This window comes from Hippocampus bargibanti, linkage group LG11 (assembly GCF_051943395.1).
Source record: "Hippocampus bargibanti isolate YZ-2025 linkage group LG11, ASM5194339v1, whole genome shotgun sequence".
Classification (NCBI taxonomy): domain Eukaryota; kingdom Metazoa; phylum Chordata; class Actinopteri; order Syngnathiformes; family Syngnathidae; genus Hippocampus; species Hippocampus bargibanti.
In genome coordinates this window covers 11,264,930-11,281,852 of record NC_142744.1, presented here as the reverse complement: position 1 = coordinate 11,281,852, position 16,923 = coordinate 11,264,930, and the positions used below count along the sequence as shown (strand labels likewise).

Below are 16,923 nucleotides of genomic sequence, written 5' to 3'. Positions count from 1 at the left end.
ATACTGCGTGGTTTCGGTACTTTTCAGATGCTATAAAACGTTGTTCGGTGTCAGTTAGGAAACAGTTTTAGTTATGTCGGTTGTACTATAAATGCCCGCAAGTTCGGCGGTCCGGATTGAAATGAGCCTAACGGGCCGTATGTTTCCTTTAGGCCGTAAAGTTTGCCCATGCTTTACAGTCTAGCCTAAAGGAAAGAATCCTCTTTGTCCATCAACCAGATAAATACCCGGTAAAACTAGAGCACTGCAGCTATCTAACCAGACCATCCTGATACAGATGTGACCTTCATGCTAACATGGAACATTTCAATTTGCTGTAGTTTTTTTGTCAAACTACTGGATTTCGAATTTGATCCAGAATAAATCTGAGATGAAGTGGGGGTAGACACTGTGGGCGTTGCTGCCGGATACAAAACGATGTACATCACCCTGACGTCACATCCGGATTTCACGCTAGCTTTCGCTCTTGCAAAAAGTTGAACGTGACAGCCGCGGACAAATACGTGTGAAAACAAATTATTTCGATGCTTTCACGGTCCCTTTTGACTTAATATGCTTTCTTTGTCAACGGTTGTTCAACCACAGGTAATAACACGTTGGATGTTTGCCACGCTATTTATAGCAGAGTGTTTATTTGTTTCTAACCTTTACAAGTTGAACCTGTTAGCTAGCTAACCTCAGCTATAGCTGTCTCACTCATCCTGGTGCATTTATTATGTAGAAGCTTTTAATGTTGTTCTATTTTTAAAAACCTAATATACATTATCAGAATATTGCCCGTAAAATGCGGTGATTTACGTAACTTTTGTGATTTTTGCACGATGGAGTGAGGGGGAAGCGAATGTTTCTTACTAGTGGTGTTTTTGGCAACACAGTACTGCGTGACATCGGGGATATGAAAGGCGCTTTTTCATGAAATGTATTATTATTATTATTTCTTATTGTTATATGTTTCTGTACACTTGGAGGACAACTAGGCATCTTAGTCAACTACCCAAGTTACCAGTGGAGATAAACTGGTAGTAGGCTTTATAGTGCGATCAGTATGGCCTTTAGCCACTTTGATATACATTTTCAGTCAACAGGAAGTGACAAAATGGCCTCGACATGCGATGGGTGTAGGGGATTTTGCTGTCTTAATATTCTACAAAGCCAATATTAATCAGAATGCCAAGTTCAATTTAATATGGGGGCAGAAAACATATTATTGGAAAGATAATTTATGATTTCCCTTTTAATGGACAAACACCCATCTTGTTTTCTTGAAATGGCAGGTGACTGTTCCCTTGAGTCACCTCCTCAACGTTCTTCACGCTTTGAAGAGCTCAGTTGTAAGCAGCAGCAGCACCTTAAGCAAATCAAGACTACCCAATGAGCATGCCTGTCAGGCAGAACTACATTACCCTGAGGTAATAATGCCCAATGATATGTTTTGGGATACTCTCTGCAATATTGACAAAGATGACATTGATCATGAAAGTTATGCGTACAGCCTCCGTGGAACCTGCGGGACCTTGGCCTGTTTGACCTGGGAACGCAGCAGCTGAAAGAGTTGGCGACGAGGGTGTTTCCATGTTTGAAATCAGAGGAAGCACCAACCCCAATAGTGGGCAGTCAGACAATCTGGAGAATGTCTCACCTTTCCACGCACTCTTTCTTCCAAAACAAACATGGTGAGTTTTGGTCTGACGAGACCTACTGCCGTTCATTTCGTTCTTCTTGGTCACAATATTGTGTAATTATCTGATTAAAGAAGAGGCTATAAATCTATCTGATACTGTGTCTCTTGTACCAAATGGACAGACATTTACAGCCTTCCCCAATTTCCATAAGTTCAAGTGACCGTAAAATGTCTTTTGCTAACTACTACCTATCCTTGTTGGCAGGTTTTTCTTCTCAGCGAATGTCAGCTCCACTTTATTCCAGTCCGTATCCTCTTCAGTCTTTCTGCAAAGAGCTGCAGCACAGTTCAGGTGACACACTTGAGGTCACATCGTGAATCTTTGACATCTGTCGCTGCCAGTGGCAGCAAATGAGTTAACCCAAACTATTTATTTTGTATCCTCAAAGTGTGGATCCAGCACAGAGGTTTTAAAACATTAAGGAGCAAAACCAAAAGACTGCAGTCAGCTATTGAACGTCCCGTGGAACCTGAGGGATTCCCTCCATCTTTCATGAAGGTAAAATGCTACTTGAAACTGTTTTTTAATGAATGGTATCGACCATGGGTGTCAATAAATACATTCAAATATCTAATTCCAATAGGGCTTCCTGACACGAGACAAGGGGGTCGATATAGAAAGTCTTGACAGTATAACCAAGAGTGGGCATATACCTGATGGACAGCAGGATGCCTTTAAAAGGGGCTTCGCGGAGGGTTTCCTGAAAGCCCAAACACTGACGCAACGGACACAAGGTAAGTCCAAATAGATGAATTATCGTATTTACCGGTGTATAAGGCGCAACCAAAAGCCTTGATTTTCTTCAAAAGATGACCCTTTGCCTTATATTTAGCTGCACCTTATACAGTGAGACCTCGGTTTACGAATCCCTTGGCTTACGAACTTTTCAGTTTACGAACATTAAATTTATGAAAATTTGACCTTGGCATACAAACTTTTTTCGGGATACACACGTAGTTGCCACAATGAGTGATGTGTCGTTCGCGAACGAGCCCGTTCTCCAAACAAGGAAATGGTGGCCACCGTTTTTGTCCTCTATTCCCTGCCCCCAGTCTTCGGTTAAAGCCACGTGATTGGCCAAGAACGCAGCAGTGGGGGATGGGGTTACAGACAGAGAGTGAGGCCGTTCTCCAAAAAACAAAAGGGCGTATTCGGTTAAAGCCACGTGATTGGTCAAGAACCCAGCAGTGGGGGGTGTTGAACATTAAAGAGACAGGCAGACAGAGAGAGAGTGAGATGACAGAGCTTGAAACAAAAAACAAAAGTGTGATAATAGTGAGAAAAATGGAATAGTGAGAAAATGGAAGGTAAACAGTTAAAATATATGGGATATTTTAACTGTTTTCTATCCATTTTCTCACTATTCTCTCACACTCTCACACTCAGGCTCCACAAATAACCCGCGCAAGTCACCTGTACACTTGAAGCAAAAAGCTATCAACCCAGCTAAACAGATCACAATTGATGAAGAACTAGATACAATTATCACAGAGAAAGCACATACAAGGGATCATTCCTCAAGATGGTGAAAGAAGCCTATGTTCCTCATCAAGTGTTTAATGCTGAGGAAACCGGACACTCAAGCCATTAACGACCATCACAAAGGTAAATAAAATGACTTTATTGTACCGCACAGTTTATTTCTGTAATCATAATACTATAGCACATTTATTATACATAAAATAGGGTATATTTGTGTAGTTTTAAGGCTTAGAAAATTAGAAAGTCGAACATTATGTTTTATGGGGACCTGGGAACGGCTTATTCTCATTTTAATGGTTTCCTATGGGAAATTAATTTTCGGGATACATACTTTTCGCCTTACACACTCTGTCTGGGAACCAATTAAGTTCGTAAGCCAATGTCCCACTGTATGTGAAGTAACATTGAGCCACAACAGGTCTCGCAACTACTGTCAGCAGCCATCGATTCAATTTTGCCTCCATAGAGGAAGTAGTGCGTAACCTCCACTGTAAAACCTTTTTTTCTTTACATATTATATTTGGATTTTTTTTTTCATTCATTGAAGGTGCGCCTGATAGTCCGGTGCGCCTTATACACCGGCAAATACAGTACATTCCCCTTAGTGGACAAGCATAGTTCTTTCCATGAAGAATGACAAACGCTGCGTTCGATTTCTTCCATAAATACATATTCATACATACATACATACATGTGCTGGTGTCGCAGAATATCTGTGCAAATCCAATGTTTTTATGCATTCAACGCTTTAGACTCCCTGAGACGGAATCGGCTCATCTTGTTGGTGTTGCTTCTTGTCGGGCTCTATGGCATCTCAAAGATCCCCTTTATATCAGGTACTATAAAAAATATATAAGTAATCATTTTTCAATATGACTGTCACAAATGTTGACTTGTCGCGCAGAGTGATTTCGAACTTCCCATTTTTCACAGTGCGGTTCCGAACCACAACAGGCCTGGACTCCTCAGTGGATCCCGTCCAGATGAAAAATGTGACATTTGAGCACGTCAAAGGAGTTGAAGAAGCCAAAAATGAACTGCAGGAAGTGGTTGAGTTTCTGAAGAACCCTCAGAAATTCACAACTCTCGGGGGTAAACTCCCAAAAGGTCAGCTCAATCAAATCAACGGTCCAATAAAATCATGTCGGGAATCATTGAATCAAGTGCAAAGGGATCCCTTATTTTTCTTTCTCCATTTTTTTTTTCCAACGTCACTATTTAGGAGTTCTTCTGGTTGGCCCACCGGGAACCGGAAAGACTTTACTCGCCAGAGCGGTGGCAGGGGAAGCAGATGTCCCGTTCTACTATGCCTCCGGTTCAGAGTTTGATGAGATGTTTGTTGGCGTGGGAGCAAGCCGCATCAGGAATCTTTTCAGTATGACTTTTTAAAAAATACATAGTGTAATTTTCACTTTGAATCGCTTGGGGGGAAAACAATTAATGTTGCGATTCTTCTTCTTCTTGTCCAGGGGAGGCAAAAGCGAACGCTCCTTGCGTGATCTTTATAGACGAACTGGACAGTGTTGGTGGAAAAAGGATTGAGTCTCCCATGCATCCTTATTCCAGGCAGACAATCAATCAACTGCTTGCTGAGATGGATGGGTAATTGCTCGAATATATCATGCACATATCTTCATGAAAATGAAACAATTACATTTTAAAAGTCAACCACAAAGTTGCTTGGGGATGTTGATCCTCACTTATTTGCCTTACTGACCCAAATATTTCATATTTTGTTTACAAAGATAGTAGATTGCATTCGGTATCGAAGAAAATATTGTTTTTAATTTGCCCAAATATAAAAAAAGACATTTTAGAGCTGTATTTTTTTCTCACGGCACATACCTACTGTGGAATTCTGACTACATTTTCGTGTACCGTAATTTCCGGTGCGAACCACAGTATAAGGTGTACCCACATTGAATGGTATATTTTCAAACCTTTTCCATATATAAGGCGCAGTTTGCATGAATGAAAAAAAATCCAAATATAATATTTCCAAAGTTTTCCAAATACAGTGATACCTCGGTGTACGAACCCCTTGGCTTACGAACTATAAGAAAATGGCATCCAACATTTTTTTGTCCTCTATTCCCCGCCCCCAGTCTTCAGTTAAAGCCACATGATTGGTCAAGAACGCAGCAGTGAGGGGAGGTGGTTTAAACATTACAGAGACAAGGCAGACGACAGAGAGAGTGACAAAATGGATAGAAAACAGTGACATATGGACTCGTTTCAACTTTCATAGTTCAAAGGCAGAGTGTAGACTGCAAGGTTAAAATTCCCATCAATCAGGCTCCACAATTAACCCGCACACGCTATCTGTACACTTGATGCAAAAAGCAATCACCCAGCTAAACAGAACACAATTGAGGAACTAGGTAAAATGATCGCAGAGAAAGCACCTACAAGGGATCATTCTTCAAGATGTTGAAAAAAGAAGGCTACGTTCCTCATCAAGTGTTTAATGCTGATGAAACCGGCCACTCCATTCCATCAAGCCATCAACGACCATCATGAAGGGAAATAAAATCACTTTATTATATAGTATAGTTTATTTCTTTAATTATAATACCATAGCACATTTATTATACATAAAATAAGGTATATTTTGTGTAGTTTTAAGGCTTAGAAAATTAGAAAGTAGAAAATTTTGTTTTATAAGACTTGGGAACGGATTACTCTCATTTTAATGGTTTCCTATGGGAAATTTATTTTTGGGATACACACTTCGCCTTACACACTCTGTCTGGGAACCAATTAAGTTTGTAAGCCAAGTTATCACTGTATAAAGCACACTACATTATAAGGCACTACAGTAGAGGCTGAGGTAACATCTACTACATCTACGGGGGGGAAATGAGTGGGTGGCTGCTGACAGGAGTTGTGAGACCTGTTGTGGCTCAATATTACTTCACATATAAGGTGCACCTGCATATAAGGTGCTGGGTCATCTTTTGAAGAAAAAGTAGGCTTTTGGGTGCGCCTTATACACCGAAAAATACAGTATTTAAATTTTGGACAGAAATAAGTAGCCAGAATATGCAAAAGCATGTAAATCGTATTCACCGTCACAATGATTACTTGACTAATCATTTTCATTAAATCGCTCTAATGTTAAAGATTCAAACCAAATGAAGGAGTCATCATAATTGGAGCCACCAACTTCCCGGAGGCTTTAGATAAGTATGTTGACGCATAAATATATCAAATGTCCCGCGGTAAGGAACCATAAGTAAGCTGTTGATGTTTTCCTTTAGCGCCCTCATCCGCCCGGGCCGATTTGACATGCAGGTGACCGTCCCCAAACCAGACGTGAAAGGACGAACGGAGATTCTCAACTGGTACCTCAGGAAAATTAAAGTGGATCCAGGTGTGGCGTGAACATAAAATTCTCATCTTGCCGTATGCGGGTGCAATTTTTGGAACGCTCGGGTAGATGAATCGCTAGCATTCTCTTGCAGCCATTGAGGCCAAGATTATCGCGCGGGGCACCGTGGGATTCTCTGGCGCTGATTTGGAAAATCTGGTCAACCAGGCTGCCCTGAAAGCGGCAGTCGATGGGAAAGACCTGGTCACCATGAAGGAGCTGGAATTTGCCAAGGATAAAATTCTCATGGGTGAGTCCAGTTATCCCAACGTTAATCCTGAAATGGTGAAACCGTAATATTCCAGCCACTGCTATTAAATTAATCTACCGTATTTTCCGCACTATAGGCGCACCGGCGCATTTTCATTGAATAACGGCGCACTTTCATTGAATAACATATTTTAAAACAAGATTCTGCCGTAAATATCCTTTTTTTATGTCAAACATCACAATAGAAATTGCATGATACTATCATGAGTGGTATTTTCTGCATTTCTATGAGCTCTAAAATATTCCAGGGTTTTATAAGAGTTGATCACAATACAATCCATCCATCCATCCATCCATTTTCTGTAGCGCTTAGTCCTCATTAGGGTCGCGGGTGGTGCTGGAGCCTATCCCAGCCATCTTCGGGCACGAGGCGGGGGACACCCTGAATTGGTTGCCAGCCAATCACAGGGCACACAAAGACATACAACAGTCACTCTCACACTCACACTTAGGGACAATTTGGAGTGTTCAATCTGCCTGCCATGCATGTTTTTGAATGTGGGAGGAAACCGGAGGACCCGGGGAAAACCCATACGGGTCCGGGGAGAACATGCAAACTCCACACAGGGAGGCCGGAGCGGGACGCGAACCGGCGACCTCTGCACTGTGAGGCCGGCGTGCTCACTACTCGACTGCCGGGCCGCATCACAAGACGATAATATAATTTTCAGAGATTACCAATATTCCCTCTTTAAAACCTTCATGTTCTTCAAGGGTTTTTGAGGAATATTTTGGCCATAAAATATTCAGAAATTAATGATTTTTTTTAGACACAAAATACAAAAACAAGCAAAAAAACACATTTCCATTTCTAATCATTGTACTAAAAACAGAAAATTATGGCGAAATCAAGAAGAAAAATTGCCATGGCGAAGTAATTTTAAGAAATTACCGAAATGAAACGCTGTTTTATATCTCAACATGCACCGTGGACTACTTCTACGGGAGGTAATGGAGGCGGTGTTCACAAATGTGCAGCGTACCTGCTTTTTTGTAGGCCATCGGCATTGGGATTGACAAAACGTGGTTTTGTTTCTTGTCGCCCCCTTGAAAATGTGGACTATGCATTACGGACAACTTTTTCTCTGTATCCTGCTCCTTGTCAAATGTATGTGTATTGTCCACCAGTAAATTACACAATGTTAGTTAGGTCTCAGTGGAGCCATCATGGATTGGATTAGTCTTTATTAGTCTCGCAGTGGAGAAATTTACATTTCGCAAGAGCAAAGTTATGAAACGACGAAGAAAGGAAAGATAAGGAAGAAGTAGAAAAACCAAAATACAGGATCTGCTGGAAAGGCAGCCACTCTCATGGCGCCATCTTGAAGTCCATGTGTCTGAAATCTTGTGCATCTTTTATGATCTTATAACTTCCAATTAACTCATTCAAAGTCAAAGTCAGCTTTATTGTCAAATATGCTAATATGCATGACATACAGCACAGATGAAATTACTGTCCTCTCGAACCCAGCATGCAAGGTATTTATAATTACTTAACAAACATAAACATGAAAACGCCAATTTGCCGGGAGAGGGGAGCCGCTGCGTGTTCACGCGCCGCCATCTTCATTCACTGCCATTCCCAAATTTATTTGTGAATTGAAAAACCTGGAGCGACATTCCCCAATTTGTACGGGATTTGGTTTTTATTGCGGGGGGGATGCCGATAAAGCGCTGGTCAGACCTCTGGCAATGTTTTTTCCCTTCCATGAGGGGGCAGCATTTGCCTTTTGTACAACCACCCCATTTCAAACTTAGATAACTCCAGACCCATATAACTTGGGAATTAATTCTTTTTCCTGTTGAAAGAAGAGAGCCTAAGGTTTCTTACGCTGCATTGAATATTTATGTAATTCTAAAACTCAATATTCTGTGGGTCCTGAAATTTGAGTGAAAATCAAAACCCTGGCACCGCAGTGGACACATTTTTTGCACATGGTGGCAGTGAATGAGTTAATTGATAAAAAAAATAATAATCACATCTTTTAAGGTCCCGAGAGAAGAAGTGCTGAAATCGACAAGAAGAACAAGATCATCACAGCATACCATGAATCCGGACATGCAATCGTGGCGTACTACACCAAAGACGCCATGCCTATTAACAAAGCCACGATTATGCCGAGGGGCCCCAGTTTGGGACATGTGAGTCACTCAAACATTTGTGCTATATGCTTCAAACACCACATACTCACAAAAAAAGCCAAATTCCCCACCTTCATTTTGTTAGGTATCAATGCTGCCAGAGAACGATCGCTGGAGTGAGACACGCTCTCAGTTGCTTGCTCAGATGGATGTCAGTATGGGAGGGCGAGTCGCCGAGGAGATCATATTTGGGCACGAGTACATCACAACAGGTTAGAAGTTGCCACATTGAAATTGACGAGTCACACAGATGATGAAGTCGAAATCAAGAAAGTCCTTCCTCATTTGGTGTTTTTTTCTTCTTCTGTAGGAGCATCAAGCGACTTTGATAGTGCCACCAAGATTGCTAAGATGATGGTGACAAGATTCGGGATGTGTGAAAGGGTGAGCCGATTTGAAAGAAACACCACCTAACGTTCGGACTATTTTATTCATTTGTGATATTTTTTTCATTTCTTCTCATCTTCCTATTACAGTTAGGTGTGATGACCTATACCAACATGACGCAACAAAGTCCTGAGACCCAAGCAGCTGTAGAGCATGAAGTCAGAATTTTGTTGCGGGTATGCGCTACACTTAAAGCCAGCTGATAAAAACAGGACCAGAAAATTCTACTTTTTTTAAATTGATACACTCTTTTTTTCGATCAGGAGTCTTACGAGCGAGCTAAAGCCCTCTTGAAGTCTCATGCCAAAGAACACAAGAACCTTGCTGATGCGCTGCTATTGTATGAGACGCTGGATGCCAAAGAGATTCAGCTGGTCTTGGAAGGAAAGACCCTGGAGACCAGATGAAACCATCCAGGGATATACAGCAAAGTGGGGTGGGGCGTTGGTTTGGGATTTTCTCAGGACTCAAGGCTGGTCCAAAAAGGTTGCTAATCTGTCTTGAAAAACGTTAGTGCTTAAATGCTAATTTACTCAATTGCTTCAGTGTGGGAAAGTTGAAACCTGGGCATTAATATCATGAATTATCTGCTAGATGTGCTTCAACCTCCTTGTTACACTGACTCATCATGCTGGCCGAATCGTAAATATATTTTGTGAATATTGCACGGAACACACAGTTGTTACACAATTGTAAATACTCATCACACGCATAAGGAGGCAGCTGGCTGTGATGATTTTGTAAATTGGAGAATTGCGAATTATTCAGCGGCACAAATGAAACATACCTATACATGTTGCATGTCCGGATGTGACATCAACTGCGTGTGAATGGTAAGAAACTGCAACTGTGCTTAGGTTTGTAAAATAGTTATTGGTACATGGGGGAAAAATGCACATTTTTGCTGTTTGTACATTGCGAACAAAACTATCATGTAACCAATAACTCATTCTGCATGGCAAAAGAAAATTAGCAACTTGTTATTATCCCAACTTTTTGTTGCCCAGTTTTATCATTTTACATTGATTCATCTTGGGTGAAAACTGAGTTAATATGTCAATTTAGGTTTCATTCGTCTTATTTTTTCCCCTTTTATGTGTTGCGGACATTTGTTTTTTTTTTTGGGCCTTTTTCCATGTATCTAAGCGTGGGATCAAATAGGATGGTCAATAAATAGATCTGTCTTTCTCTCCCCCCTCCCCTCTCTCCTCTCTATTATGTATGTGATTGGCAAATCTCGTCTAATAAAAAATATGTGGAGAATTTTACTTTTTTAATTTATTACATTACAGAGTATACTTTTTAAATTCTGGAGGAACTTGTCTTCAGCTTTGACAGTATTTAAGGAACGTGACAGTGTCATGTAATCGTTTATCCGTGACGTCAGACGTAAACGTTGGGCGGAAGTTGTGCACGCAGTCCCATCTGGGCACAGGGATTATTGGCAAATTTCGTGTAGTAAAAATGTGAGTCATTTTAGCATTGGAATTTATTACATTTCAGAGTATATATTTTTAATTCTATTTAGGGAGTAGCTTGTGTTCAGTTTTGACATGCCAATATTTTAGACAGTATTTTAGGAACGTGACAGTTTCATGTAATCGTTTATCCGTGACGTCAGACGTAAACGTTGGGCGGAAGTTGTGCACGCAGTCAACAACTGCGCACGGGAATTACTAAACACGAACTAAACTGTACTGTACATTTTGTTTTTTAAGTGTCTTAAATTACCTCGGTAACTCGCGTTACATCGAAACATGGATGACGACGTACTGACGACTCTGAAACTGTTGATAATCGGCGAAAGTGGAGTGGGGAAATCCAGGTTGTTTTTACCCTAAAATAGATTGATAGCTTAGCACTATTAAGTATTATTTGTTTCTTAGCACCGTTTTGCCCGTTTTGACCGCCACGTAACGCTATTATGTTTTTCAAGGTCATTCAACATTGTCATTGGTGTTGTCAGTAGTGTAATATTATCAAAATACGTGTTATGCGTACCTTTTGCTGCTTGTTTATTTTGGCTGATGCCCCTTGTTGTCTATAGCCACCCAGTTGGAAAGCTCACTGTAACACAAAACGTTTCAAAGTTTTCGTTCATCGTATATTACCTGCATGTCTTTGCTTACAGCCTTCTCCTGAGATTCACAGAAGACACATTTGATCCGGAGCAGTCAGCGACAATAGGTAGTGTTTACGTGCACGTTTTCAAAGTTTCTAACATTTTCAGAATTGTCTAAAACCCCTTTTTCCCTTTTTTGTGCACTGAATAAGGTGTGGATTTTAAAGTGAAGACACTAGCCATCGACGGAAATAAAGCAAAACTTGCTATATGGGTAAGAAAGATCGATTTTGATGACATCATTTCATTTAACTATGGGCTTGTGGCGTCACACGTGTTTATGATTTTGAAGTGCGCCTTTCAACCCTTGCATGTCTTTCAATTCCTTGATCTCCTTGATGTGCGTCTCACCCTGACGCATATCACACGCTTGAAAATGGTATAAAAGGAGCTGTCGCGGGACAGAGAAATGGGGCGAACCACGGGGCAGAATCATCTCAGACTCATCTCGGACTCACAGCCTCAAAGAGACACAGCTCGCAGAGATCTGCTCAGCATCGCACGTAGTCTCACAGCACGACTTGCTCGACTCCACGCCGCAATCAAGCTCTGCACATCACCTGCCTGGGAGATCTGACAACGAACCGACTTACAAATAAAGAGAACCATCGAACTCTTTAGGCTCATGAAAAACATGACGCAGTACAATATCTCTCCACTGGGCTGCGACATTGTACAAACAGTACTCGAATTAATGCTGCAAGACTTGTGTCACTGCTTCGGCAAGTAAGCTAGAATATTCTAGATAAGGCTTTCTTTAGACGTCAATGTATCTACTTTAGAACACGGATGGGAACCTTAAATGATGGATTTAATAATCAGGGCTTCTGGGGTCCCACAATTCCTTCCGTGATACAATATAGATAGAATATATAATAGTTGGCACAAAACTGCTGAACAGAAAACAAAGTAAAAGAAACTATTTTGTGTTTGATTTCACTTACTCAAAGATTCGTGCCTGTGTGAATACAGAAGTAAATTAAAAATGGTGACCGTCACACACATTATAATTGAGAGGATTGTAATATATTGGGAAAAGTTTCAATTTCCACTGAAATTCTTAATTACCCCTTACCGGAAACGTCCTTAAACGGCCTGTTGAAGAAATTCTACAATATTCAAACAGTGGCGCTTCACAAACGCCCGTGTATTCAACTATTCATTTTTTTTCTTCAATATTTCCAATATGTCTGCCATTAATAAAAATCTCTTCATATAGGACACAGCTGGTCAAGAAAGGTTTCGTACGCTAACACCCAGCTATTATCGTGGCGCCCAGGGAGTCATACTCGGTTAGTGCTTTTTTTTTTTTCAATCACACTCCAGAAATCTGTGCGCCACAAATTCTGTCCCCCCACCCCCATGTATATACATTATAGAGATCTTTTTGCAGCCCATAAAAAAAACTATCATATGATTATATATGACTTGTAATATAAGAAAGCACAGTAAAAATGCAGATTGAATGTCATGAATTGCATAACTCTGTCTGTTTCTATTCATTATTTCTTTTGCGTTGACAGTATATGATGTTACAAAACGCGACACCTTCACTAAGCTGGAAAACTGGCTGAACGAACTGGAAACCTACACGACTCGCAACGATATCGTAAAAATGCTTGTAGGCAACAAGATTGATATGGTGAGTGCCAAGCAAATTTGCTTACGCATCTGACATTTGTTTTTACGGATATGAAAGCTACAATGAATAAAAATGTTTTGAATCAAATTAGAATTTTTTTTTTGCTCAAAAAGTACACAAAATACAATGATATGAATTATATTTTGTGCAACTTCTTGACAAAATAAAGTTCCGTGACATTTTATTTCACTGTTTACAGTTCTAAAAAAACGTTGCATGATGCGGATTCCTTGTGTTTGGGTTTCTAGGATGACCACGAAGTGGATAGAAATGAAGGCTTGAAGTTTGCAAGGAAGCACACAATGCTTTTTATTGGTAAGTGTCCATTTTGGAACCAAATGGAATCGTCTGCATATCAATCGTGATTTCAATCTAAATAAATATGAATATCATTTTGCACATAATCACTCAGATCGCGTCACTCAGCAAGTCATGCTTTTGATTTGTGCTTCTGGCCCGATTTGGATGCATCCCTCCATCCCCGTCCAGATCATTTGCATCGTGATGATCATCTAGACAGGCTTTAAATATTGTTGCTTTAAATACATGTCTGCACGCTTTCCTGAATTTCTACCTCTTGTCCGCTTTGGGAAATTAGGTTAACTGTGCTTTGGAGTTTCCATTTTCGTGCCGCGACATTAATGAGTTGCTTTGGGGCCAACCAGGCAAAAATATGTCGGCCATTTGATCCACCGTAAGCCCATTGCATGTCTCTCTTTTTTTTGTCTTTTTATAATCATTACTCATGTTCCTTAAACTTCATTATCATTAAAAACCGATATATTCAAGGAATTAAAAAATGTTAATAAAGCCCCTGTGGATTTTATCCATCCATCCATTGTCTGCCGCTTATTTGAGGTCGGGCCGTGTGGGCAGCAGTTTCAGTAGGGAAGCCCAGACTTCCCTCTCCCCAGCCACTTCTTTTTTTTGTTTATTTTTGTTGTACAAATATCATTTTTATAAATTTCGAGATTGTATTCATTCATTCGTTTATGCATGTTTTCATTTATGTATTCATTTCTGTATTTATTTATTTATTCATTCATTTATTTCTGTATTTATTCATTTCTGTATTTATTCATCTGTTTATTTATACTTATTTGTGTATTTGTTGCTTTATTTTTATGGTAACCTCCTTCCTTTTTGTTCAGAGGCAAGTGCAAAGACCAAAGACGGCGTCCAGTGTGCCTTTGAGGAGCTTGTCGAGAAGATCCTCCAAACTCCGGGGCTCTGGGAGAGCGAAAGCCAGAGCCAGACGCTGCACTTAGGGAATCAAGAGCAAGGCGGCGGCAGGGCATGCGGAGGATACTGTTCCGTACCGTGAGTGGAAAAAAAAACAAACAAACAGGAAAAAAAACAAAAGATCGATTGACATGACTAAAATCAAGAAACGGGATTAACGTGATTTAAAAAAAAAAAACATGAGTTGGCAAGCGAGAGAGGCAGTGGACACTTTTGCACATGACACTTCTTTCTGTTGAGTTGAATGCATTAGATAGAAATACGCCTTTTGGCCCCGTTGTAGAGTTTGAATGAAATGTAAACCAGGGTGGACCGTGCGTGCCATGTCACTTTCCCAACGGTGAACGTGAGAATGAAGCAGATGCGTCGAAGCAACGTTGAGGTGACATGGACCATCCTAACCATCCTCTCCATGTAGCGGCATTAAAAACGGGGTCCATATTTAGTCTTCAAGGCTGATTCTTTCATCAATCATTCCCCATGACTTTTTCTGCTCCGCGGCGTCCGTAATTTTTCTTCGTGCTGTCGCTATTTGTCAACTTGTTTTCACGCTCCCTCGGCGATTTATCTTCATCCCTTTCCTACGAATGTTTCCAATCAAATATTTCACAATGTGGAATGTCACAACAAATCCTGCCTTAACAATGGATGACACTCTCTCTTGTGTTTTCAGTCTTGTTCAAACTGTACTGTTTCAAAAAAGAAAATAAATGACACCCGGGGTGCAATCCTTCAACACTCTTATTTAGTTGTCATGTAGCTGTCACGTACTTTCCATCAGATTTTTGAGGCCCCGACCTAATGAAAAGCAGGTGGCAGAGAGAAAGCGGGATGACTTTCCACCGACGATCCGCTTGATGAATTGATGAAAATATGCGAGTCCGCAAATATTCGTAGTTTAAAAAAAAAGTAGGTCGTGAGTGGAAAGATGATGCTAATGATCCTTAGTCCAATAACCACACAGCAGTTGACGTATGATTACAAGCTTATGTTTTGGTGTCAGGATGTGCTCACATGGAACAGGATGCTCCCATTCTCCACTCAAGACACACACAGTATACCAGTATACCATATTTTTTTCCTCCTGGATTGCCATCGGACTTTGTGGCATGCGGTGGTCTATCAATACCAGTCATTGCATTGCGGGTGTAGGAGGAGGATGATTCTCTCATTTGTGGCAAATGTCACAACTTGGCGGGAGGTGTTGTCTGCATATTTCTTTTCACCAGAAGTATATGGTGTACCGCCGCGTATTTGCGGTGTGGCATTTGACAATTTTTGAATTTTGAGGGGAAAATTGCCTTTTTTTGTCAAAACACGCACTGTATTTTCTGGTGTATAAGGCGCACCCAAAAGCCTTGAGTTCCTTCAAAAGATCACTCTACACCTTAGAAGCAGTTGCGCTTTACATGTGAAGTAATATTGAACCAAGACAGGCCTCCTAACTACTGTCAGCAGCCATCTACTCTATTTCCCCCCATAGAAAAACGAATGCGTAATCCCGGCCTCGACTGTAGTGCATTATAATGTGGTGTGCCTTATACGTATTTGGAAAACTTTGATATATTTATGCACAGGTGTCAAAGTCAAGGCCCGCGGGCCAAATCCGGCCCGCCACATCATTTTTTTCGGCCCGCGAAAGCAAATCAAACTTGTTAAATTCCATGATGATTGCTAAAATCTGAGCCAAAATTTCATATTTTTGGATGTCAACCACAATAAAAGTCATTATTCTTGACTTCAGATTTGAAAACGAGTTATTCATTAATTTGCTGTGTGCTCTATATGTAATATTTGAAGGGATTTACACATTCTAATGGGTTCCCCAAATTCATAACGGCCCTCGAGAGGAAACCATAACTACAATGTGGCCCGCGGCAAAAAATGACTTTGACACCCCTGTATTTATGCATTATATTTGGAAAACGTTCATTCATTGGAGGTGCGCCTTATAGCCCGGTGCGCCTTATATGTGGAAAACGTTTAAAAATACACCATTGGGGGTGCGCCTAATACTCCGTTGCGCCTAATACATGGAAAATACAGTATTTGCTGTTTTTGCACACAGTAAAAAGCCATGTCTGATATCAACATTTTGTTTTGACAATGTCTTATTATCGTGCGGGCCAAAGAAGTGTACCGTATTTTCCATACTATGAGGCACACCGCACTGTAAGGTCCACCTTCAATGAATGAAAAACGGTTTCCAAATATAATCTAGAAATATACAAAGGTTTTCCAAATATAAGACACACCACATTATAAGGCGCTACAGTAGAGGCTGGGGTTACGTGCCACTTCTTCAACAGGGAGAAATGGAGTCGGTGGCTGCTGACAGGAGCCAGACCTGTTGTGACTCAATATTACTTCATATAGACCAGGTGTCGGGAACTTATGGCTCGCGAGCCATATATGGCCCTTTTGATGATTGCATATGGCTCGCCGATAAAACTAAATACACATTCTCGTTTTTTCGCCGTTCATTTCCTGTTGGGGCTGCAGTTGGCGGAAAGTGCAATTTTGATTGGATGACACTGACCTAGGTTGGCGGAAAGCCCAATTTTGATTGGATGATACTGGCTGT

At 40.7% G+C, this 16,923-nt stretch overlaps 2 protein-coding genes across 4 annotated transcripts; both read left to right on the top strand.

Moving 5' to 3' along the window:
- Positions 1-451: 451 nt before the first annotated feature.
- On the top strand, positions 452-10,601 carry yme1l1b (YME1-like 1b). 3 transcript variants are annotated; one of them, XM_089008797.1, is made up of 18 exons: positions 452-585; positions 1,275-1,409; positions 1,493-1,673; positions 1,887-1,973; positions 2,071-2,180; positions 2,266-2,416; positions 3,917-4,000; positions 4,098-4,271; positions 4,387-4,539; positions 4,634-4,766; positions 6,288-6,350; positions 6,425-6,537; positions 6,629-6,784; positions 8,795-8,946; positions 9,032-9,158; positions 9,257-9,330; positions 9,423-9,509; positions 9,597-10,601. In XM_089008797.1, exons 1-18 carry the CDS (start codon positions 553-555, stop codon positions 9,738-9,740), a joined length of 2,157 nt encoding a protein of 718 aa, XP_088864923.1. In that variant the 5' UTR covers positions 452-552; the 3' UTR covers positions 9,741-10,601. The 3 variants fall into 3 exon arrangements, with proteins under 3 accessions (XP_088864923.1, XP_088864924.1, XP_088864922.1); XM_089008798.1 differs by having other exon boundaries at positions 1,481-1,673; positions 4,119-4,271; XM_089008796.1 differs by having other exon boundaries at positions 1,481-1,673.
- Positions 10,602-10,973: 372 nt separating this feature from the next.
- On the top strand, positions 10,974-15,082 carry LOC148891562 (ras-related protein Rab-18-like). Its single transcript, XM_089008455.1, has 7 exons — positions 10,974-11,158; positions 11,465-11,520; positions 11,608-11,669; positions 12,675-12,747; positions 12,979-13,097; positions 13,346-13,412; positions 14,249-15,082. Exons 1-7 carry the CDS (start codon positions 11,091-11,093, stop codon positions 14,419-14,421), a joined length of 618 nt encoding a protein of 205 aa, XP_088864581.1. The 5' UTR covers positions 10,974-11,090; the 3' UTR covers positions 14,422-15,082.
- Positions 15,083-16,923: the final 1,841 nt, after the last annotated feature.